A 25,794-nucleotide genomic window follows, 5' to 3' on the forward strand; every position below is an offset into this window, starting at 1 on the left:
AAAGTGTTTATGGATTTCAATGGCTTCCCTGTGCAATCTCACCCGATAGTTGTTGGCATGGTCCAGAATATTAGGGTTTTCAAACAGCATTTTATGCCCAGGATGGTTTATAACTTGTTCTGCTATGGCTGTTTTTTTCTGGCTGACCCAGTCTGCAGTGTCTCTAATGTTCCTTGATTTGTGTTTGGACACTGCGTTTGTTGGTCCCTATGTAGACTTGTCCACAGCTGTACCGCATGCAGTCAATTCCTGGGTCTCTCCTGTCCTTTGCTGAGCACAGCATTTGCTGGATTTTCTTGGTCGGTCTTCAACCGGAAAGAAGAAACCCTGAAAGTAAACAAATGAAAGAACAGGGGGCATTCATATCAAATTGCAGATGACACCAAGTTAGGAGAAATAGCTAATAACCCAGAGGACAGGATCAAATTTAAAAATGACCTGAATAGATTAGAAAGCTGGGCCAAAGCTAACATGGCAGAGGGCTGGACTGGATGGCCCTTGCAATCTCTTCCAAAACCCCCAGTTTTCCCCATGTGATAAAGGAATGATGAGGAATGTCTTTGCCAAATCAGGACAGGCAAAGGGTCCGGTGTTGAACTCTAATGGCCCTCATCATTCCCAGCCTGCAGGATTACTGTGGATGCTGGGAGTTGTAGTCCAACAGATCTGGAAGATGGCAGACTGAGATGGTGGGAGGCTGCCTCTGAACTCTTTTGTCTGGGAGATTCAGCCTGGGGAGCCTGCTGTTGACAGCCGAGTCTTCAGTGGCTGAGGGTGGGGGGGGGGGGGTTGGGAGTCTGTTCTGGCCTGACCTGGGTGGGCTTTAATGGAGGCCAGCTGTTCCTGGCAGCTGCCCTGGGGAAGGAGGGGGGCATTTGCGTGTGGAACAAACAGGCCCTGAAGGAAAACATGGAGAGATTTTCCTGGAAAGCAGCAGGCTCTGCTTGGATGAAACCTAAATCTCATTGTTGGCCAGGCAAGTATAGAGCCAGAGTGAAAACTGGAAAGGGCTCTTGGCCCTTTAACATTTGCATAGAAGAGGGAACCGGGGTTGCTTTTCACACAACCAGGTAATAAGCAACACCTGCAGAGCCTCCCTCTTCTACTCCGCTGAGTTGGTTCAGTTTGCAGAAGCTGAAGTAAGATGAGAGGAAAGGGAAACTGGGGGGCTGCCTTCAGGTGCACCAATTTGGGACCACAGCAACTGCATGCCACGGCCATGATCCAGCCTTTCCTGGGTACGATAGCCATGGTGCCACACCTTGAAGGTGCTCCTTTGGTGCTACATTGTCTGGACACAGCACCAGAGGAGTGCCTTGATGCCATGTGCCATGTGGAGTGGCTTGCGGTGTCATGGCACCCTGGGGGCAGAGTTGGGGCATGCATCATATGGACACGATGCCCCAACTCTGCGTCCAGACAAGCCTTAATGGCTGGTCTGCACAGGGCCTGGGACATTTTAAAAGCAACTGAAAAAGTGGGATGGCAGAGGACTGATGAGGAATTTGCAAGACTTAAACAGTGGAGGACAGGGGGCTTGGAGATGTCTCATGCACAGGATCACCATGAGTTGAGATCGACTGGAGGGCAACTAACAACTGTCTATCCATCCATCCAACCACCCATCCATCCCTAAAAATGGAAGAGATTCCCAAGGGCCATGCAATACAACCCCCTTTTGCCATGTAGGAAGACACAATCAAAGCCTAGCCTGTGACAGATGGCCATCCAGCTTCTCTTTAAAAACCTCCAGAGAAGAAGACTCCACTGCCCACCGAGGCAATGTCTACCACTTTCAAACAGCTCTTACTATCAGGAAGTTCTTCCTAATATTTAGATGGAATCTCTTTTCCTGTAGCTTGCATCCATTGCACCAAATCCTATTCTCTGGAGCAGCAGAAAACAAGCTTGTTTCATCTTCAACATGACTTCCCATCAGATATTTAAATATAGCTATCATGTCATCTCTCAACCTCCTCTTCTCCAGACTAAAGACACCCAGCTCCCTAAGCCACTCTTCACAGGGATTGAGGGTTTCTAGACTTTCCCCCATTTTGGACACTCTTTTCTGGATATGTTCCATCCTTCCCATTTGCTCTGCTGGCTAGGGCTGATGGGAGATGCAATCCAACCCTTCCAACTCTCTGTCAAAATTCCTAGGGATGCTTTCACCCAGACGTGTCCCATCTTGTCCTGTCAGGCTGGTTCTCTACTTCAGCTGTGAAACTCTGAGGTTGAATCTTGACCCATGGCTGGGAGGGAGGATGTTGCAAGGAGATCAGCAAGACCAGGAGGGTAAGAAGGGGGAAGAAGAGTCCCTGGTTGTGGTGATGGCAGGGGACAACCAGACCTGCTGGCAAGGTGGGAGTGTTGGCTGCGGCACCCATTCTAACTTAACATTGATCCCTGGCTAATAGGCTTTGGGGACAAAGAGGATTAAGGACTTCCAGCAGCTGGAGGTAAGGAGAGGGTAGGAAACAGTTGCCTGCGGTTGTGGAGTGGGCCAGCCGGGGGTCAGGGTGCGAGTGGGGAGGGCAGGCGGGCAGAAGGACAGGCGAGGGAGAGAAGTAACCCGCCCTGTTCAAATATTTCAAGGGGTATCATGATGAGGATGGAGCAAGCTTGTTTTCTGATGCTCCAGAAACTAGAACACGGAACAGTGGATGCAAGGAAAAGATTCCACCTCAATATTAGGAGGAACTTCCTGACATTGAGAGCTGTTAGACAGTGGAACGCATTCCCTTGGAGAGTGATGGGGTCTCCTTCTTTGGAGGTCTTTAAGCAGAGGCTGGATGGCTATCTTTTGGGGGTGCTTTGACTAAGAGTTCCTGCATGGCAGAATGGGGCTGGACTGGATGGCCCTTGGGTCTCTTCCATCTCTATGATTCTATGATTCTACAACCTACAAAGAAAAGTGTTTTATCTAGGAACCTCTAGGTCCTCCAGCATGACTCTATGGTCAGCTTCCAGCAGAATCACACTGGAGGATCTAGCAATTCCTAGAGAGAACATATTAATTAAATCCGCAAATATTCAAATCTGCAAAAGTCAACCCTGCAAAAGTGGAGGGCCAGCTGTACATCAATTGCATCTAACCATGGTTGCATCAAACCACTAGAGGGCAGCATCATCCCATCAACCCCTTCCTGGGAAAATCAGCATTTGGCTGCTAAATCCCCTGAAGATGCCAGATCCTATCTGATCTTGGAAGCTAAGCAAGATCAGCTGTGGTTAGCACTTGAATGGGAGACCACGGAGGAATACCAAGTGCTGTTGGCTCTATTTCAGAGGAAGGAATTGGCCAAACATCCTCTGAGGATTCCTTGCCTGAGAAAACCCTCTGAAACTCATGGGGTTGCCATAAGTCAAATGGGGATTTTACCCTAGGAAGAGCATGAGGTCCAGAAATCTGTTGTTGTTGGTATGTGACTTCAAGTCAAGTCAAAGGGAACCTTGTAGCAACTTCTGGCAACCTTCTAGGAGTTTATCACATGGATTTTCAAATCCTGTTTCTGCATGGGATTTGACCAGTCCATCCTCCAGATGATAAAGTCCCTAGAGTGTTCTTGGCTAGGTTTAATCAGAGGAGGCCAATGCCATGGCTGCCTTCTGAGGCTGAGAGAGTGGGACTTGTCCAAGGTCACCTAGATTTCCATCGCTGAGCAGGGATTCAAACCCTGGTCCCTCAGAGTCTCTGCAGAAATACTGCATTGTGACAGGACTTTAACTGCCGTGGCTCTATCCTACACAATCCTGGGATTTGTAGTTGGTTATGGAACCAGAGCTTTCTGACAGAGAAGGCTAATATCCCAGAAAACTACAAATCTCAGGATTCCAGAGCACTAAGTCATGGCAATTAAAGTGGCAGAATAATCATGCTGTAACAGTCTAGCATGGTAAATGCAAAGTCCTTTTGCTCTTGGCTCTCACTTTGCAGCCATGGAGGTAAGCGGAGGGCAAAGGAAGAGAGAGAAACCAGGACATTTTAGAAGCAGCTGAAAAAGTGGGATGGCAGAGGATTGATCTGACTGTCTCTGCCAAATCTGGCATGAGAGGGAAACTACCTTTCTCTAAGGGCAGATGAGAGAAGTGGATTCTGAGAGGAAAAGGGGGGGAGTGGGGGAGAAAGAGAAAGAAGAGGCTTTTTATTAACCTTTATTAAAGATTTTCCATTACACGTGTATATACACATACACACACACACACACACATTTTTCAAAAAAGATAATATATCAAGAATGGGAGGGAGGAAGGGAGAAAGAAAGAAAGATAAAGAGATATAGAAGAAAATACAAAGACTAAATAAAACAAGTTTTGGGGCTATCTTTGTTTTTTTTAAAATAATCCTGAGATATCCTAAAATTTATCCGCACTGCAGACATAATCCGCTTTAACAGTTTTTAACAGCCGTTGCTCAAGGCTATGGGATTCTGGGAATGGTAGTTCCCAGAATCGCATAGCCTTGAGCCAGCAGTTAAAGTGGTGTCAAAGCAGATTATTTCTGCAATGCGGATGCAGCCCTTGTACAGTACTTATATAACTTTATGCTTCTTCCTCTTTTTCAGATCCTAAGGATTACCAAAAGCTTACAGTGAACCAACCAGATTCCTTTTTTTTCTGCAAAAGAAAAAAGAAAAGAAGAAGAAGAAAACCATTCAAGGGTTTGTAAGAAGGTGGCTATTGATTTCTCTCTAGTCAAACAAGCGAAGTTTGCCCCTTTCTGCCCAAGTGGGCCCTTTTGGCATCTGAGGGAGAGGGAGAGGGAGCCCCTTTTCCCAGAGAGAGGAGGAGAGAAAGAAGGAAGGAAGGAAGGATGGAAGGAAGGGGAGGAAAAGGGATGGGATTTTTCTGCAAAAAAAGGGAGGGAGGGAGGGAGGGAGGGAAGAAGAGGGACCACCTCTCTCAACAGAGAGAGGGGGAAGAAAAGAGGGAACAAGAGAGCAAGAAGGAGAAAGAGGGAAGGAAAGAAAGAGAGATGACCTTCTTCTGTGAAAGAGAGAGAAAGGGTGAGACCATCTTCTGAAAGAAAGAGGGAGGGAAGAAAAGAGCGGACAGAAGGAAGGAAGGAAGGAAAGATGATCTTCTTTTGCAAAAGGGAGAAAAAGAGAGAGAGCACTTTCTGAAACACGGAAGGAGGGAAGTAAGCAGAGGAGAGGGAGAAAAAAGGAAGGAAGGAAGGAAGGAAGGAGAAAAGAGAAAGAGGTTATCTTTTTCTGCAAAAGACAGGCTAGAAAGAGAGGAAAAAAACAACTTCTGAAACAGAGAAGGAAGGAAGAAAACAGGACAGAGAGGGGGGAAATAGATGATTTTCGTCTGCAAAAGGGAGAGAAAGAGAGGGATCGTCTTCTGAAACAGCGAGGGAGGGAAGAAAACAGGAGAGAGGGAGAGAGAAGAAGAGGAAGACAGAGAGAAAGAAGCAAGGAGAGGAAGTGCAAAGGCAGAGAGAGAGACCCTTCTGAAAACAGGACTGAGAGAGAGAGAGAGAGAGAAAAGAGGAGGAAGAGGAGGAAAGAGCGAAGAAGAAAAAGAGATAATCTTTTTCTGCAAAAGACACAGAGAAAGAGCCCCTCCTAAAACAGGGAGGGAAGGAAGCAAGAGAGAAGGAGAGAAGAAGAAAGAGGGAAGGAGAGAAAGAAGGAAGGAGAGAGAGAGAGATGGTCTTTTTCTGCAAAAGGGAAATAAAGTGAGAGACTTCCTTCTGAAACAGAGAGGGAAGGAAGAAAAGAGGAGGGGGGATGACCCTCATCTGAGAGACAGAAAGGAAGGAAAGCTGCCCCCCCCCCCGCTTTCCCTTCCCTCCCCCCAGACTTCTCTCAGGGGGGTCTCCCTCTCTCTTTTCCATGGCGGGGGGGCCTCGGGGGCTCCTGCTGGCCTTCCTCCTGCTCTTCTTCTTCCTCCTCCTCCTCCTTTGGGCCCCAGGGGCCACCACTCAGCAGGACCTGCACTACTACGCTGACAACGGTGAGCAATGGAGGGAAGGGGGGTGGACTGCAATTCCCATCCTCCCCCTGGCTGGGGGCATCTTAGTCCCAGGGACTCTGGGGATCTGAGGGGAGGCTCTCCTTCCTCCCTTTTTGGGGGGGAATGGAGCCACAAAGGAGCCCTGCAGTGATGCTCAAGGCAGGCATTGCATCTTGCTGCTGCTGCTGCTGCTGCTGCTGCTGCTATGTGCCTTCAAGTCCTTTCCTGACACGATTTCTTTGGCAAGAGTTGTTCAGAGGTGCTTTGCCCTGGCCTTCCCCTGAGGCTGAGAGAGTGTGACTCGCCCAAGGCCACCCCAGTGGGCTTCATAGCCAAGCAGGGATTCGAACCCTGGTCTCCAGAGTCCTAGCCCAAGGCTCAAACCATTAGGCTAGACACCCAAACTCTGTACTGCTTCTCAAGGGGGAAACAAAGCAATTGCAGAAAAAAATTCCCGCTCTGTCACTATATTTGATTTGGCAGATTGACTTGAATAGAATTAAATCACTTCCATAAGAACAATTTCCACATATAGCTCTGGAAAGGTTAGGAGGAGACATCTAAACTGTAAATGTTGCCCTCCAACACTCCCAGAGTTTTATGTGGAAATTGTTTGTATTCAGTGCATCACTTCTGTGTGTTTTTAATTGTACTTTTAAATTGCAGCCACTCTGAGGCCCAGTTCTGGGGGAGCAAAAAAGCAAGATACAAATAAATATAATAACAATCATTCCAGGGGAATCCTTGCAACAATGTAAAGAGAAGAGCCTAGGCTTGCATTGGTATATAGCAACAGTAACAGCAGCAGCAAAATTGCAGCCCTAGAAGGAATACACGGCTTAGTTTGGTTTTGGGACACATCCCTAAAGATAGCCATGTTGGCCATATAGCAAATCCAATCGCATCCAAATCCCACCAAACAGTGCTACCTTTTCCCCTTCCAATGTTACTCATTAATAATCATTCCTGCATCCCATTGAATGTCGTGGTAATGGCTGTGATGAAAACAACTGGCAAAATTAGAATTATGCCTTGAAATTGCTATATCTTCTACACAGCATCGGTGCGTTTGCGTAGGCACGGTTTCACGTGGTTAAAGCAAAAATTTGGTAAAAGGCGACATTTTTAAAGAAAACTTTAAAAGAATTTTTTTTAATTTAAATATATTTTTTTAAAAATTGGATTTACCGTAAATTTAAATTAAAAAACAAAACAACCCTGGGACCTCTTGTCCCCCTTCACCCCACTCGCCTCTTCAGCATTTGAATGGGAGATAGGCAACTGCCCCAGTCCACTTCGGCCAAGAATCAGACGGTGTCGCCTCCCCTTTGGATCAGTACCTAGAGAGATCTTGTAGCACCTTTGAAACTAGCTGAAAGAAAGAAAGAAATGGGCAGAAATGCATCTGAGGAAGTAGACTGAAGTCTACGAAAGTCTCAAAGGTGCTACAAGATCTCTCTACGTACTGATTCTACAGGCTAACACAACTATATCTTTGAATTCTCTCCTTAGGATGTCACCTATTGCGATCCACACTCCCCAAACTCGGTAGTGACGCCACTACTATCGTGTCACCTCTTACCTTTCTATTACCTTTCTGAGAGACTCCATATCCCACAGTCAAACTGGTTCTCACTGTCAGGAGGTTCTTCCTAATACAGTATGTAATATTTAATCAGAATCTCTTCCACTGGCTGTTAACCCAGAATCATGTATTGGGAAGAGAGCCCAAAGGCCATCCAGTCCAGTCTTCTTCTGCCAGGCAGGAAGACTCCATCCAAGCAATCCCTGGGACAGATGGTCATCCACCATTTCATAGAATCATAGAATCCATCCAGCCCAACCTCATTTTGCCATGCAGGAACTCACAATCAAAGCATCACCAACAGATGGCCATCCAGCCTCTGGAGTTTATCAGACAAGGGAAATTGGAAGTATAATCCAATGGCAAACTGAACGCAATCATGGGGTTTAACATTATTGCGTGATAACCCACTACATGCAAATTCAGGCAATGGGAAGTCAGTCTGAGCTCAATCGTGCAGTTTCACGTTATTGCGTGATAGACTGCCACATGCAAATTCAAGCAATGGCATGCTGTTTTGGGGCAGTGGGGAGCCAGTTCGAATGCAATGGGCATTCACGTAATTTCACTAAACTAGCGAATTCATGTGAATGCGTTCTGGCCCCACTTTCTTTTCATTCGAAATTAAGAGAAATTCCTCACATGTGATCAACTCCTCTGTTTAAAGGCCTCCAAAGAAGGAGACTCCACCACTCTCCAAGGAAGGAGTGTGTTCCGCCATTGAACAGCCCTTACTGTCAGGAAGTTCCTCCTAAGGTTGAGGTGGAATCTCTTTTCCTGCAACTTGAACCCACTGCTCCATGTCCTATTCTCTGAAGCAGCAGAAAACAAGCTCCCTCCATCCTTAATATCATATCCCTTCAAATATTAAACATGGTTCTCATGTTACCTCTTAACCTCTTCTTCCCCAGGCACCAGCGCTCTCTGGCAGACTAGGCCAAATACCTCACCAAAGTACAAACCCTAGGATTCTGCAGTAGGATAAGTCTTGGCAATTAAAATGGTGTCAAACTGCTTTAATCCTGCAGTGTGGATGCAGCCTCTGACTTCACAGCTTTAGCTGCTGTCACCCGAGAAACTATTTTGGCATAAGAATGTAGCAAAACAATAACTGAAATGATGTTCAAGCTGAGGGTGGTGAACATGGATATCTTTCGCAAAGTTTGGAAGAAGTTAAATGTTATATTTATTTATTTCATTTATATCCTGCCTTTCTTCCCCAAGGGGCCCAATTTTGAGGAGCTACAACTCCCAGAATCCACTGATGAACACCGTCAGGAGTTGTAGTCTTTCCCCACATTGCTTCCATGCTGTTTTTTCATTTAATGCACACTCAAGATACATAGGGCAAGCTTGCTTCTCAAGCTGAAGCACACAGGGAAGGAAAGACACACAAATATGCGCCCGTGCTGCCGACACTTTATACCTTTCCTGCAGTATAACATGGAGCAAGCACACTAGTCATGAAGACACTTGCATGCAGCAGTGGGAAGGATTAACAGGATGGAAAATGTCCAAAGGAGGATGACCACGATGGTCAAAAGTCTGGAAACCAAGCGCTATGAGTAATGACTTAGGCTGCATCTGCACTGCAGAATTAATGCTGTTTGGCACTGCTTTTACTGCCATGGCTCCATCCTACAGAATACTGGGCTTTGTGGTTTTGTGAGGCACCAGCACTCCTTGAAAATCTACAAATCATAGCACTCCATAGGATGGAGCTACAGCACTTAAAGTGGTGCCAAACTGCATTGTTTCTACAGTGCTAGACTGTGCACTCAGACCCAGTGTAGTGTAGTGAGTGCTGAATTACAACCCAAGGTTCAACTGCCATCTCAGCCAGCAAACCCACTGGATAACCTTGGGCAAGTCATACTCTCTCAGCCTCAAGGGAAGACAATGGCAAACCTCTTCTGAACAAATCTTGCCAAGAAAATCCTATGATAGGCTCACCTTGGGGTTGCCATAAGTCGGAAATGACTTGAAGATATACAAGAACAACAGATACACCCTATGAGTTGAAGTGATACCTATCTTTAAATATTTGAAGGGATGTCATGGAGAAAATGGAGTGAGTTTGTTTTCTTCTACTCCAGAGACCAGGACCTGGAGCAATGGGCTCAAATTGCAAGAAGAGAGGTGCTGTTTAATCCTGAAGAGGAACTTCATGGCAAGAACTGTTTGATGGTGGAAGACACTCCCTCAGAGAACGGTGGCATCTCCTTCTTTGGGGGTTCTTGAAGAGGGAGGATGCCCACCTCTTTGGGATGCTTTAGATGTGTATTGCTGTACAGGTTGAGTCTACCTGATCCAGAATTCCAAAATCCAAAATATGCCCCCCCCCCCAAAAAAAAAACAACCCAAACTTTTTTCATGGGTGACTGAAATAGTGACACCTCTGCCCTGGTAGTTCAGTGTACACAAACTTTGTTTCATGCACAACATTATTAAACATATTGTGTATAAAAATACCTTCAGTCTATGTGTAAAAGATGTATATGAAACGTGGTTTCCATCCACACTGCAGAAATAATCCATTTTAACTGCCATGGCTCAGTTCTCTGGAATTCTAGGAATTGTAGTTTTGTGTGACTTTTAGCCTTCTCTGTCAGAGAGCTCTGGTGCCACAACAAATTGTAACCCCAGAATTCCCATAGCACTGAGCCATGGCAATTAAAGTGGTGGCAAACTACAGTGTGGATGCAGCCGTGAATGAATTTTGTGTTCAGAACTGAGTCCCAGCTCCAAGATACCTCATTATATACATAGCGTGGGTCCTTGGTATCCACTGGGATTTGGTTCCAGGAACCCCCATGGATACCAAAACTCATGGATGTCCAAGTCCCCTTATATACACTGAAGAGTAAAATGGTATCTGTTATATCAAATGGCAAAATCAAAGCTTGCTTTTTGGAATATATATTTTAAAAAATATATTTTCAAGATGTGTGTGGTTGAATCTGTGGATAAAGACTCCATGGATACAGAGGGCCAACTGCATATGCAAATACAGACATTCCAAAATCCAAAAATATCTGAAATCCCAAACACTTCTGCTCTGAGGCATTTCAGATAAGGGAGACTCAACCTGTCCTGGCAAGGAGTTGGAATAAATGGCTTTTGGGTTCCCTTCCAACCCTACCTTTTATGGTTCTTGAAAAGCACCTGCAGATTCTGGTTTTGCCCATACCGAGATTAGGGAGGTCAAGAAGCATTGATCCCTCTCTAATTGATCCATAAATGTAGACATCCCAGAGGCCAATCTGCTGGCAATGAGGAGAGCCCTTTGCGGGTGGATGGCTCTGCAGTTCATGCTTCTCCATGCGCCTATGCAGCATTCCCTTTGTCTTAACAAGAAGGCTTGGCTGGGACTGAATGCAAACGGCCAAACCACTGCTGTCTGGGCCATTTTCCCAGAAAGTCCCTCCAAAACACAGCTTAATTAACTCCAGCTGGTGTTACTCCGACGTTGGAGGAGGAATGAAGGGAGATGGGGAATGTGGGAGTGGGATCTCGCTTTGACACAGCTCTCAGCCATTGAGTTGGTGGGGGAGGAAGATGCAGCTGGCGTGGATGTGCCTTTGGAATAAAGGGGTGAAAGGCCTACCATCTCCCCTCCAAAACATCAGGGCCTTCTATCCAGGAAAAAGAGGGAAGTAACTTAGGACCCTGGGGCTCATTCGACATTAAAGAGAGATTAAAGTGCATTGAAAGCATCCTGCAAATAAAGCAAAAATGATAAGTCATTGCATGAATGCAATGATGCAAATAAAGTGATATTGGAAATGCATTGTCACTGAAATCCCAAAAGTAAAAAGATGTGTGTTAATGCTTCTTTGTGAGCATTTTAGTGGTAGGTTTTGTGCAATGTTGTGTGAAATTGTTTTGCGTAATTACGTGATTTTTCCAGGATATTCATGGGATAGACTCCCAATCTCCTTCATGTGATAAACGCCTTAGAAAAGTCCTAATTTGAGACCAGGGGTGCAGCGAAACAACAGAATTAAAGCAGCTTGACATCACTTTTCACTGCCATGACTCTATCCTACAGAGTCCTGAGGTTTTACTTTGTTGTTGTTGTGTTGGTATCCACCACCAAAATATTTTTAGATACACATACACTTAAATATGCGATACGCAAACTCATCATATGCATCCCATGTGGATTCAGCCTGGTCTGTCAGAGAGCTGTGGGGCTGTTGTTGTATGCCTTCAAGTCATTTCCGACTTCTGGCGACCCTGAGGCAGTGTACCTATCCTGGGGCTTTCTTGGCAGATTTCTTCAGAGGGGTTTGCCATTGCCATCCTCTGAGGCAGAGAGAGTGTGACTTGCCCCATGCTGGTGATAGGACCTGGGAAAGTAGACCTTTAAGAGACCACCTTGGCCCTTTCCCCGTAGCAGCTGGTTATAGCCCTTGGTCTCCAGTCAAAGAGAAATGGAGAACCAGGTGGGCGAAACAGCACTACAGCCCCATTCCAAGTCTGGCTGAGTCTTAAGGGGGCTGTTAACACATATTTATCCAACCAAACTCTGTGGGCTGCTGTGAGAATCCTGTGCCGCCTCCAGCTGGTTTGAGAGCAGTGCTTTTGGAAATGTCGTTGATTCATATCCCTGTTTGTGGACAGGAGCCTTTTCTATCATATTTCTTTGAGGTGTCTCGGCTGTACGTAACAAACAGAAGGGACAAAAAGCTTCCCCATTGAAGGCCAAGGCTATCACACTGATGTGGCATACCAACGAAAAGACTGGGTCTGGAATCACACTGGTGGCTCCGTTGTTGGAGAGATGGTGAATCTGCTCAAGTTGTAGCCTAGATCTTCCAAGAAAGGATCCAAAGAATCCTCTTGGATAGTTTCAGTGACTAGGTTCAAATCAAAATTCCAGATGAGAGGGGCTTCTTAAAATCAAAAAAGGGGGGCTGACATAACTGATCAGGATATATTTTGCACGCAAAGATAGGAACGTGCTGCTAATATTTCTAAGGTTATCTAAGTTGCACTGCTGGCTTTCAAATCAAAATTCCAAAGGGGCTCACCAGTTGCAAAAAGGGGGCTAGGCATAACTCATCAGGAAATCATAGCAGAAACCACTAAACCTAACAGAATGCTGTTGATGTGATGTTTTTTGATTAGCCTTCAAACTGCAGCTCCCAGGTCCAAGCCCGAAAGTCAAGTGTCCAAAGCCTCCAGCCTTATTTTAGAACTGTCTGTGGGAGACCTTTTTGCTGCAGCAGCTGCCTTTCCTGGGTATGTTTAGCCTAGAGAAGAGAAGGTTAAGAGGGGGCAGGATAAATATTTTTAAATATTTGAAGGGGTGTCAAACTGAGGATGGAGCAAGATTGTTTTCTGCTGCTCCAGGGAATAGGTCATGGAGCAATGGATTTAAAGGACAGGAAAAGAGAGTCCATCTCAACATTAGGAGGAACTTCCTGACAGTAAGAGCTGTTCAGCAATGGAATACGCTGCCTTGGAGGGTGATGGAGTCTCCTTCTTTGGAGGTGTTTAAATAGAGTCTGCATGACCATCTGCCACAGGGAGGGCTTGGACGGTGTCCTCCTGCATGGCAGAATGGGGTTGGACTGGATGGCCCTTGAGCCCTTCCAATTATGATTCGATGACTCTCTGATTCTTCTTTTCCAGTCATTGACCTCCTGGAGGCACTCAACATCACCCGCTCAGTCTTGGGGGTCACCAAAGCCAAGGGCCCAGATCCAGGAGTGCCGGCCTGGAAGTTTCGCCAGCGGGTGCCGCACCTCACCCTCCCCTGGGATTACTCCGTCTACTTGCTCTCCACGGTGCAGGGTGCCCTGGGTTTCCACTTTGTGGCCCGCCAGAGCCGTGGCTCAGAGGGGACCCTCATCTCTCTGGTGTCTCCGGCCGCCCTCAAGCGGGATGGCTGCCCACTCTTGCAGCTGGTCTCCAACACTCAAGCGGATGAACTTCGGCTGGAGTACCGGGCCGTTCACAACATGGAACCTGCCCGTCTGGTCTTCCCCACCAGCAATCCCTTCTCCCACAGCCAGTGGATCCGGCTGGCTCTCAACCTGGAGCCGTCACGCATTTCCCTCTTTGTGGATTGCCAGGAACCTTTTGTCTTTGAGAAAGGAGGTGGGGAGGAGATCCTCAGCCTCATCCTGCCCTTGGATCTCCAGATCACCTTTGCCAGCATCTTGGGTGACAAGACCAGCAAGTTCCTGGTAAGACTGGAAGGCATTGGGTGCATCTACGCTACACCACAACTCCCAGAATCACCTCCCCCTCCCATACATCCTTTCTAGGAATTCAGGGAGCCGTAGTCCCCAAAATGGAAGCTAATGCAGTCAAGTGGTTTGAGTCTTGGACTAGGGGTGTATCTGTGCTGTAGAAATAATGCCATTTGATTTCACTTTAACTGCCATGGCTCCATCATTCAAAATCCTGGGATCTGCAGTTTTGTGAGGCACCAGCCAAGAAAGCTAAATGGACTTTTAAATGGACTTAATCCATGCAATGGAGTAAGTTTCATTGCAACCTTGTGCCAGCAGTGGCAGTGCCAGATCACACCACTGGACCTGTGTGTAAACAGCTACCCAGTTTTGGTCTGGAGTGCTTTGGATTTTCTTGCAAAGTCTGAAACAAAAGGTAATTTATATTTTTATACCAATTTAACCAGGGATAACACAGATTCAGTGCAGAACTGGCTTGCCCTTGTGAATACAGTTCACACTTACATCAGGGATTTGCCCCTACATTGTGTAACTGTCACACTCTCTCAGTCTCAGGGGAAGGCAATGACAAACCTCCTGTGAATAAATCATGCCAAGAAAACCTCACAATAGCTTTGCCTTAGGGTCGCCATAAGTCGGACATGACTTGAGGGCACACCACACACCACACACAGACATTCTCTAGTCCAGCACTCAAACCACTACAGATCTACAACTCCCACAAAAATAGCCAGCATGTTAGAGTAATCTGGGTGCTGGGCTTGGATTGAGACCGGGGTTCAAATCCTTGCCCAGCCATGACAACCAATTGAGTGGCCTTGGGCAAATCTCACTCTCTCAGCCTCAGAGGAAAGCAGTGGCAAACCTTCTTAAAAGAAGTCCTGCCAAGAAAGCTGTTAGATAGGGTTACTATGTGCCCAATTTGACTTGACGGCATATAACAACAAGATGTCCATGCTGGCTGGGGATTCTGGGAGTTGCAATCCCTGAAAGGAAACCTTTCCAAACTCTGTTCTATACTTGAGTGAGTGCATTCATCTCCTTGCACAGTTCTTCTTCTCTGTGCACATCCTTGTATCTTACCTGTCTTCATCTCTTTCTCAGTCCTTGTTGCCTTTGCATTTTTGAAGAAAACTTTCTTTTGCTTCAGGGCTACTGGCAGACGGCAGAGATTTCCCCCAGCGGTTTCCCACACCGTCCCTGGCACTGTGACAACCTCCCAGGTAAGAGATGGAGGGTTCTGATCATATCTGGAGAGAGAGTGAGGTTGCATCCACACTGCAAAGATAATCCAGTTTGACCCCACTTTAACTGCCATAGATCAATGCTATGGAATTTGGGGCATGGTAGTTTGTTGTGGCACCAGAGTGCCTTTGAGACTAAATGAAAGAAAGAAAGTTGGCAACATGAGCTTTCATACACTTCAGTCTACTTCCTCAGATGTTTTTGGACTATGAAAGCTCCTGCTGCCAACTTCTTTCTTTCATTTAGTCTCAAAAGTGCTTCAAGATCCCTCTACATACTGATTCTACAGACTAACATGGCTATATCTTTGAATTCTCCCATTGGATCTAATGGCACTTGAGCATTTATGGATTTTGGTTTCCACAAGGCATCCTGGAATCAAATCCCAGTGGATACCAAGGACCTACTCTAGTAGTAGTAGTATCCCATTGTATATAATGGGATTTGAGCATCCACAGATTTGGTATCCATGGAGGGCTCTGGAAGCAAACCGCAGAGGATATCAAGGGCCTGCTTTAATGGCAAAGCTCCTCTGAATAAAAACCTTGCGACCGATTTGTCAATAACAGCTCGAAGGCACCCAACAGCAAAAGTAACTTTCTGAGCCCGGGCCTTGTAATGGAGTGGAGGCTCATCCGTTTGCAAAGGGAGTCAATGGAAGAAAAGCTGATCAGAGCAAACCCCTGACTTTGGGATAGTTTTCTCCCCATCAGGGCTTTGATATCCGTTGCGGAGAGCAAACACAGCTGGTCCAGATGTTCCTCCGTTGTGAGCGGGTGGGATCTGTGGGCCTTGGATTGGATCCAGATGACCTTTTGGATCAGGGCTGCCTTGCAACTCCAGAAGAGCACAGGGGGAAAGTAGAAGGAGAGGTGGCAACAGAAGTTGACGTTCTTCTCTGATCCCAAGCCAAACAGATGGCAGTTCAGAGACATTTCTGTCTGAGCCATCGCAGGTGTTTCTTTTCTTGAACACAAAATGTTATCCTTCCACGCAGAGGATTAAAATGTGTCCCCAAGCTGACATTTACATTGTAGGGAGATTTTACCCTGACTTGCATCTCCTCCACTTCCTCACTTTTGCAAGCAATTTTTGCTTTTTCTGTCTTTCTCAGTGTACATCTACACAGAAGAAATTATTATTATTATTATTATTATTATTATTATTATTATTTCTACTCTGCCTCTCCAACAAGATCAAAGTGGCTCATATCCGTAAAATCCATACAATACAACAGAATAAAATCCCACAATCCCCTCCCTCCTTAACCCCAAATCAACAACAATAAGTACAACATAATACAGTCTGACACCACTTTTAACTGCCGTGGCTCTGTCCTACAGAATCCTGGGATTTGTAGTTTTGGGAGGCACCAGCATTCGTTGGCAAAGGATAAAGGATTTGGCAAACTAAAGATCCCAGGACACCACAGGATGGAGCTACAGCACTTAAAGTGGTGTCAAACTGCATTATTCATACAGTGGAGATGCACCCCTAGTCTACAAAAGTTTCTTTTGCACAGTTAGTCTCAGGTTGCATCCTCACTGCAGAAATAATCCAATTTGATGCCATTTTCACTGTCATGCCTCAATGCTGTGGAATTCTGGGTGGTGTCAAACTGCATTATTTCTACAGTGGAGAAGCACCATCAGCAACCCATTTTCTAAGCTTTGCAGTCCATTTCACAGCAATGGATTGTGCAGGATATTTTCACCCTTAATGGCAAAACTTGCAAAAGTCCCAAAACCCTATAGCCAGCATGGACATTGGCCATGCAAACTTGTGGATTCTGGGAATTGTAGTCTTGAATGTTAAGATTTCCAAGCTTTGATCAAGGGTGCATCTACACTGTAGAAATGAGGCACTTTGACACCGCTTTAAGTTTCATAGCTCCATCCAATGGAATCCCGATGATTTCAGAGACTGAGAAAACACAGTCTGCCAGTTAGTCTGGACCTGAGCCATATAGAGATTTATAGTTCATAGCCAGCACTTTGAATTGTGCCCAGAAACATCCTGGCAGCCAGTGGAGCTGTTTATCTTTTATTGATTTCAAATTCATCTTAAAACCCAAACACAAACAATAATTGCCAATGAAAACATATGCTTATAAATCAATGATATTTTAGAGATTAAAAATATATCCAAATAAAACATATAAACAAACAAGAACTGTGAACCTGCATCTCCATGAGGAGGGTAACCCTATCTAACAGCGTTCTAAGTATCTCGCCAAACTATAAATCCCAGGGTTCTGTAGGATGGAGCTATGGCAATTAAAGTAACATCAAATTCTGCGGCAAAAATTGAACAACACTTTGGCTGCAGAATTAATGCAGTTTGTCATAACTGTCATGGCACCATCCCATGGAATCCTGGGATTTGTAGTTTGTTGTGGCACCAGAGCTCTCTGACAGGGGATCCTAAATATTTCACAAAACTACAAAATCAGAAATCCATCGCATTGAGCCATACTAATGAAAGCAGCGTCAAACTGCATTCATTCTGCAATGTAGATGCAGCCAAAGTGTTCTGTTTTTGTGTAGTACCATCAAAGTGTTATATTTTTGAAAGAGGCCTTAGTGTGTAGGGCTTGTGAGGGTCAGACCACTTGGTCTTGTGGGGTCCTAAGTCTGGACTGCAACAAAAAGTTGCAGCGGGGAGCATGCCAGGTTTCCAACCTCTCCCCAAAATAAGCCGCTGCTGCTCTCCATCTGAGATCTAACTTGCGACGGCAGGTCCTGGTTTGCAGACTCTAATGGGATTATGCGGGAAAAGGGCACGGTTAATCAAAGAGATTAACTGGAGTCTTAAATATTTTTGAGATAATTTGCCAAGTCTGGGAACAGTGTGAAAAGAGACCGGGAGCGGGAGAGGGAAAAGAAGCTGAAAAGGGCTTTGCGCCAAGGCTTTTGTCTTCTGGGGTTTGGTTCCTGGGTTTGTCAAACTATCCGCTCTTTTAGCCCTGCTCTGGTGCAGGGAGATTATTGGCCCCTCAAGTCCCATTTGGGGAGAAATATGGGATAGAAAATTAATAAATACAATTGAAATGTGGGAAGGAGCAGCTCTACCATCAGGGAGAGTGGGGCACCAAAGGGCCGGTTTGTGAAAAGCCAGCAAATTGATAAGCTATTTTATTTCTTAATATCTTTTTCCTAACAGCTAAAGCCAGTGCGGTATAGATGCTGAGTGTTGGAGTATGGTTTTTTGTGGGTTTTTCAGGCTATGTGGCCATGTTCTATAAGTGTTTATTCCTGACGTTTCACCAGCATCTGTTGCTGGCATCTTCAGAGAAGATGCCATTTCTCTGACGTTTTTCTGAAGATGCCAGCCACAGATGCTTGCGAAATATCAGGAATAAACTCTTATAGAACATGGCCACATAGCCTGAAAAACCCACAAAAAACTATGGATGTCGGACATGAAAGCCTTTGACTTCTGATGTTGGAGTATGACTTGGGAGACCAGGATCTGATTCCCAGCTTGACCATGAAACCCAGTGGGTACCCTTGGGCAAGAAGTCACTCTCTCTCAGCCTCAGGGGAAGGCAAGGACAAACCTCCTCTGAACAAATCTGGCCATGATAGGTTTGCTCTAGGGTCGCCATAAATCAGAAACGACTTAAAGGCCCAGAACAGCAGCAGCAGCAGTAGCAACAGCTAATAACCCACTTGTAGTTCACATTGGCAAATCAATCAATGCCAATCCACATCTGGTTCACACTTACACTGAATCGATTTATCCCCCCCAAAATTTAGCATCAAACAGATGCAGATTAAATGGGTCTAGCGCATGACCCCCCTCCCTCTCCGAATCGCTTCAACTATTTGGCTGAAGTGTGAACCAGCATCATTTAAACTGTTTCAAACCAATTTGCAAAGTGGTTTAAAAGGTAGTGGGAATGAGGCCCTTGACTGCCATCTCCACTCTGATTAATGACTGAGCCAAGGAATTGAACTGACATGGACAATCCTGACTTTAGTATTCAATAATACTGTATATACTCATTTATAAGTCTAAACATTTAGGTCAAAAAAGGACCCCAAAAACCTGAGTCGACTTATCCATGGGTCAATGTAAGTAGTGTGTCTTAACCCTTATTTAAAAGAAGGAACCTTCCCCTGGTGAAAAGTAAGAGTATAATCTGTCCTGGAAGCATTTACCCTCTGTATTCTCTCATCCATCCAACTTTAAGACTAAGCACATACAGTTATGACTGCAGGAATTTTGTAAGTTCTTTGACATTGTTTTACTTTGCTTCATCCTTTAGATCCTTTGCTATATGTCCCTAAGTTCTACTCTTGACTTATCCACGGGTCATAGCAAAATCCATGATTTTGGCACCAAAACTTTCCCAAGACTTATACATGAGGTCGACTTATAGTGGAGTATATATGGTATATCTTTATACTGAGGAATCTTGTCTAGTTATTTGACTGTTTTTTTCCTTGCCTTCTGTGCCAAAATATCTTGGCTGGCCATTGGGTCCTATGCATCTCATGGAGTTGGGTGCATAGATGGGTGGGTTGTGGGGCACTTTTGGCTTCTCTGTCTCAGGCAGCAAAAAGCCTTCGGCAGTTCTGGACGATCCCTTCAAAGATTTGTCTTGCTTAACCCCTTTTGTGGCATTCAGAAACACACACACACACACACACTTCTTGGCAGCTGGTGGAGGAAAAGACTGGCGTGCTAATTGACCAATTACCTGGAAAAGAGGCTTTGTGGGGTCATGAGACCAGACCTGACTTTCGCCCAAACCACATCATTATGCAGCCAGCCAAACATATCAAACCCTTTTTTATTTCTTTTGCTACTGATCTGATCTAAGTCTCCAGGCGTATGGAAGCAAGCCTTGTCCAGCTTTGCAGATTCAGGGTGCATTTGGGGCTCAAGCACCAGGGACCTTGAAATGCTGTGCCACAATAAGCGCTTGGTGAAATTACTTTTATCACACCTCCCGCACACCTAAATCTTATTGGTAGTCCTAACTACATCTATCAATGCAGCCTAAAATTGCATTGGCCTTTTTAGCTGCTGCATCACACTGTTGGTTCATGTTCAACTTGTAGTCTACTGGGACTCCTAGATCCCTTTCACATATATAAATCTCATTCAGTCAAGTGTCTTCCATCCTATATCTCTGCATTCATTTTTTTATGCCTCAGTACAGTACTTTACATTTCTCCCTGTTGAAGTTCATTTTGTTAGCTTTGGTCCAGGTTTCTAATCTATTCCGGTCATTTTGAATGTTGATCCTCTCCTCTGGGGGATTAGCTACTCCTAATTTGATGCCATCTGCAAATTTGATAAGCTTGCCTTCTATTCCTTCATCCAAGTCATTGATAAAAATCTTGATACTGGGCCCAGGACAGATGAGTCTAGAAATTTTAGTCCAAAGATTGACTCTCAAAATCTGGGTCAGTTTACCCGTGCGTCAATACTATACTTTAACTCTTACCAAACAAAGGAACCATCACTGCTGGAATTTTGTAATTTTGTAAGTTTTTGGCTTCGTTTGCCTTTGCTTCATCCTTTCTATCCTTTGTTAGGTGCCCCTATGTTTTACCCTGGACTTATGCATGGGTCATCTCAAAATCCATAATTCTTGCCCCCAAAACCAGGGCTGTTGTGGGTTTTTTGGACCATGTGGCCATGTTCTAGAAGAGTTTATTCCTGATGTTTCTCCAGCATCTATGGCTGGAGTAGCTAATCCCCCAGAGGAGAGGATCAAAATTCAAAATGACCTGAATAGATTAGAAAGCTGAGCCAAAGCTAACAAAATGAATCTCAACAAGGAGAAATGTAAAGTACTGTACTTAGGCAGAAAAAAAATGTAATGCATAGAATCTTCTTTCTCTGAAGATGCCAACCACAGATGCTGGCAAAACTTCAGGAATAAAGTCTTCTAGAACATGGCCACAACACCAAAAAAAAAACCCACAACAAACTATGGATGCTGGCCATGAAAGCCTTCAATTTCACATATATGTGATTCTTATTGCTTGCAGACCCCCTCAAAAAAGTTCCAAGCTGCTAGTTCTCTTTCTCCTTCTTTCTCTCCTCTTTCCCCTTCTAGGCTTGGTTCTTGCCCCCCAAATGCCCCCCTTTCCCTCTGTGCCCCCCGTTGTGCCAACCCTAAGCCTTTCACCCAGCTAATGAGCCGCAGGGTTTTGGCGTGGGGCCCCTTTTGCTAATTAAAGGCTTGTTGTCTTCCGTCCCCCCATAAGGTCATGGAAGGGGGGTTCCTGCTTGACATTGGGGCTCACAATAGTGTGTCCCTCTAAACACCCCCCCTCCCCACATATATACTGTATATCCAACTGACGTCCACTGTGAGGTCATAAGGGGGTCCTTGCCCATCCCAGCGGGTGGCACGCAGCTGCTTGCTAGCCAGGGGTTTTTGGCAAGGGATGGAGGTCAGCCTGCAGGGGGGCATTCTTTCCGGAGGAAAGGGGGCACCGAAATGTCAGTCCAAGCCAGCCATTCCTTGAGCCAAAGCAATGCAACGTTGTGCCAAAATTGTTGCTCTGCTTGGCTGCCTCTGTGGCAGGAGGAAGGGGCCTCCAAATGCACTCAGGCGTGTGCCCCTCACTCTGGGAGGCTGGCACCCTAGAGAGCTCTCTTCCCTTTGCCTATTTAGCACAACAAAAACCACCCACAAAGGAAGCATGCATCTTCATTGTCTTTGCATAATGAACATCAACCTCTTTCTTTGGGGTTTTTCCATGATTTATTTGGGCTATGCTCAAATACTAGGCACAGTGGCCATTTGGAGGCCATCTTTCCAGGTCTAGGCTCCTGAGAGGGAGGAATCTCAGGACAAAAGCAGTGTCTTGAAAGGTGCGTGCACAGACTGAGTCTCCCCTCTCCAAAACACTTGGGATCAGAAAACTTTTGGATTTTGGAGTTTTTTGGCTTTTGGAATATTTGCATATTTATTTAGGGCTCATTCCCACTATGATTGAAAGCAAATTGCTGATTGGTTTATATGACCTAGTGTAATCAGTTTCAATCACAATGAAGAGAGGCAAACACAAAAAACGTGCTCTTTCCTGACACTAGTCTTTTGGTGGTTCTTTTGGAAAGAATCGATTCCGGAGCATGTTCAGCAAGTGGGAATGACGGATCTGAATCGCATCATTCTGGAGGGAAGGGACTATGGCAGGGGGGTGTTAACCATCCCTTCTCAGTTTTTGGTAGATCCACCATCTCCCCCCCCCCCCTTTCATGCTGCCTTTGTGGTGTGACCTATCAGTGGGAGTTTTTTTTAAAATAAAATTCATAGAGGATTTGATTCATTGAATTTGCAACTACTTCATTTTGCAACTATTTGGAATGGGACCCATTTCCCCCTCTTGCTAACCCACAGAGCCAGACCTGCTGCCTATGTCCTATGCCATCCCTGCAGAGCGGTACACAGATCTGCCAGTGGAACATCTCCCTGAGCTGGACTCTCTGCCGCCTTTTGAGCCGCTGGCCCTGACTGACATCCGCCACTACCAGCGGGAACCCAGCGATTCGGACTTCCCACCTCCGGGGTCTTCCCTACGGCCCGATCCGACCAGTCCAGAAGAGAGGATCCGGAGGCTGGAGGAGCTGGTCGATGGGCTTGGGACGATGTTGGACATGGTGAAAGAGCAGGTAAGGGTCTTCTCAAGATGCTCCAACCCATGTGTTCCACCCACTCGCCCAACCCCAGAACCATCACTAGGAGAATGAGTAACATTTAGATCTGAAATGGATCTATACCTCTTAGCAGTGCACTTAAGCACTCCCTAAATGGTTTACAAAGTGTAAGCTAATTGCCCACATCAAGCTGGGGACTCATTTTAGTGACCTCCAGAAGGATGGAAGGCTGAGTCAAGCTTGAGCCCTTCTGCTGGTATTGAACTGCAGTACAGGCATTTAAGCACTGTGCCACCAGGGCTGACGGTGGCCATGAGCTCAGATGGCCATCCAGTGAAGGATGGAGAGAACTGAGGCACAGAGGAGCAAAGGAAGGGTGATGATTCCCATATGGGAGGCAGCATTCCTTTTTTTAAAAAAAAGCAGATAGGAAATACATCTCTTCATGGTAGATCCTAGGCATTGCATGCCCAAGTCCCCATGTTCAGTCCTGGCATCTCCACATCGTTAAGGAGAGATAGGCAATTGTGGCCAGTCATAAGGGTGCATTTCTTCCCTTGGGACCCTCTGGGGACCACACGACCCTTTGATGTGATAACTAAACAAATGAAATTGCATAAGGCATCAAGACTAGCCGTTTGCACACATTTTTTGTCTCTCTGCTTTTCAAAGTTCCTTTTCCATAATACAGTTTTCCGTGTTAAATTTTTCCTTCATTTGTAGGCAACATGTCCAGGCCTGTTGATAGATCCTCTGTCTATGAATGTAAAGGATGCTGTGAAAACAAAACCATCCTAAGTCTTTTGACCCATTAAGACACCTCACCAAGTACACTCATCCCTCCACATTTTTGGCTTTGACTTTTGCAGATTTGATTATTCACGGATTTTATTAACATGTTCTCTCTAGGTCCTTCAGCGCAACTCTATAATTGGAGGACCTAGAGATTCCTAGAGAGAATGCTCTCTACTAGGCATTTGTAGCTCCTGCAGCGCAGTTCTAAGGTCAGTGTCTGTTGGATGTGAACCACAGAGTTGCCCTGGAGGACCTAGAGATTCCTAGAGAGGTGTTCACATAGTGCTTTTGTCATTTTCAGTTTTTCCTCATTCACGGGGGTCCCGTGCCCCTAACCCTAGCGAATGTGGAGGAATGAGTGTAAATGGTTAGATCTTGGAATATTTTTCTGGAAAGATTTGTATCAAAAACCTGCCCTTTTCTGCAAATAAAGGGGGAGACACTTATTTTCAGAAGTGTTGGGGCTTTATGCAACAAAATGTTTTCTGCAGAAACCATTTTTTAAAAAGAGAAACAAGAACAAAAAAATCCCAAAGTATGAAAAATCATTTTTAAAATGTTCCAAAATTCTGAATTCTTTGTCACCTCCTCACCATATGCACAAGTTTTAGATTTCTATTGCGATTCATACAGAATGGTTATGAAGGTCCTTCCTGGGCACCAGTTCACTCCATGTATCTGAGGAAGTAGGCATGGAACCAAAACTTGCTGAGAAAATAATTCAGTTTGACACCGCTTTAACTGTTCTGGCTCAATGCTATGGAATTCTGGGGGTTGTAGTTCTGCGAGACATTTAGCCTTCTCCATCAGGGAGTTCTTGTGCTGCAACAAACTACAGTTCCCAGGATTTCCTAGCATTGAGCTAGGGCAGTTAAAGCAGTGTCAAACTGGATTATTTCTTTCTACAGTGTAGATTGGACCCCAGACTACAAAATCTTATGCTACAATTTGTTTTGCACAGTTAGTCTCAAAGGGGTATTGATGTTTTCCATACTGACAAGACTATGGGGCTGTGCAGACAGCCCCCAAGTGCCCCTTTTGCAGCCAGATTTTTTTGTAATTTTGCCCAGTGGGGAGAAATCTTTTAAAGTCATTTAATTCTTGCATGTGAGAATGAAATAAGTGAAAAGTTGCAGTCTCGCTGTCAATACTCTGAACAACTGCCCCTGACCCTACGTCTCCTCTCAACCCTAATCCAACTTTGCAGAATTCTGACCTCCTGGTCCGCGTGAAATCCCTGGAAGATTGTGAGTGTCGCCCCCTGCTGTGCTTCTGGGAGGGGCGGCGCTACGAAGACAGTGCTTCTTGGGAGAAGGACCCATGCACCACCTGCATGTGCGTTCGGGGGAAGCCAGAGTGTTCCTTGCGCCACGACCGGCCACAATGCTTGGGTGAGTACAGAGCAGCAATAGCATTTACGTTTCTATACCACGTATCAGTGAACTCAGCACTCCCTAAGCGTTTTACAATTTGTAAGCCAATTGCCCCCAACAAGCTGGGTACTCACCCACCTACAGAAGGATGCAAGGCTCAGCCAACCTTAGAGCCCTGGGAACAAACTCACAACCTTGTGGCTGCAGGACCGGCATTTAACCACAGCATCACCAGGGGTTCTATCTAAAGCTGGTAGCTCTACTTTGGTCCTTGTTCCATTGGCACTGTGTGCCAGAAAACCTCTTCATGGATTGGATGCACAGTGGGATGGGGGCTAGGGAGTGGATCACAGAATCCAAGAGTTGGGAGAGCACCCCAAAGGCCATACAGGCCAACCTGCTCCTGCCATGCAGGAAGACTCAACTCAAGTCCTCTCTGTGATTGATGGCCATCCAGCCTCTGCTTAAAAACCTCCAAAGAAGGTTTCACTGCCTCCTCTGCAAGTATACCCTGCACATTGTACATTGTCACAAGCAGCACCTAAAATTTAGGTTCAGGTGGCTCAGGTTTCCTGTGATTGGGGGCAGGAGCACACCGCTTCTGAGCCTTTGCTTCCACCATTCTGCCATGCAAGAAGTCTATGTATTCCTGCAGGACAGAAGAAGGGGCTGGACTGGATGGCGCTTGGGGATCCCTTCCATCGCTAGGACTCTGTGTATTCCTGCAGGGCAGAAGAAGGGGCTGGACTAGATGGCCCTTGGGGCTGGATTGACCTAATTTGGGTTTTTTAAAGAATTTTTTTTCTTGTTTTCTTATTTTGGTTTCCTGAATACAGTAGATGTCTATTTTTCATTTTTCTAATACATGGAATACCTTTTTTCTTTTATATGGGGAGTTCATCTCCTTTATGTTCCATGAAAGGAACCTCATATTTAATTATATTGTGCTGTTAACTGTACTAAGTCTCTACGCTGTCTCCTTCTTTCTTTTCTCTTTCTCTTT

The 25,794-nt window shown here is 45.6% G+C and overlaps 1 protein-coding gene across 1 annotated transcript in view; it reads left to right on the top strand.

The window, feature by feature from the left end:
- Positions 1-4,921: 4,921 nt before the first annotated feature.
- Positions 4,922-25,794, top strand: part of LOC149311545 (kielin/chordin-like protein) — a 99,701-nt gene continuing 78,828 nt past the window's right edge. The window contains exons 1-5 of the mRNA XM_089526584.1: positions 4,922-5,961; positions 13,187-13,743; positions 14,903-14,975; positions 22,406-22,638; positions 24,626-24,809. Coding sequence (XP_089382710.1) covers positions 5,841-5,961; positions 13,187-13,743; positions 14,903-14,975; positions 22,406-22,638; positions 24,626-24,809 — 1,168 coding nt within the window. The 5' untranslated portion in view covers positions 4,922-5,840. The remainder of the gene's footprint in view (positions 5,962-13,186; positions 13,744-14,902; positions 14,976-22,405; positions 22,639-24,625; positions 24,810-25,794) is intronic.

This window comes from Sceloporus occidentalis, unplaced genomic scaffold (genome assembly GCF_023333645.1).
Source record: "Sceloporus occidentalis isolate IW3139 unplaced genomic scaffold, rSceOcc1.0.p SCAF_5, whole genome shotgun sequence".
Classification (NCBI taxonomy): Eukaryota; Metazoa; Chordata; class Lepidosauria; order Squamata; family Phrynosomatidae; genus Sceloporus; species Sceloporus occidentalis.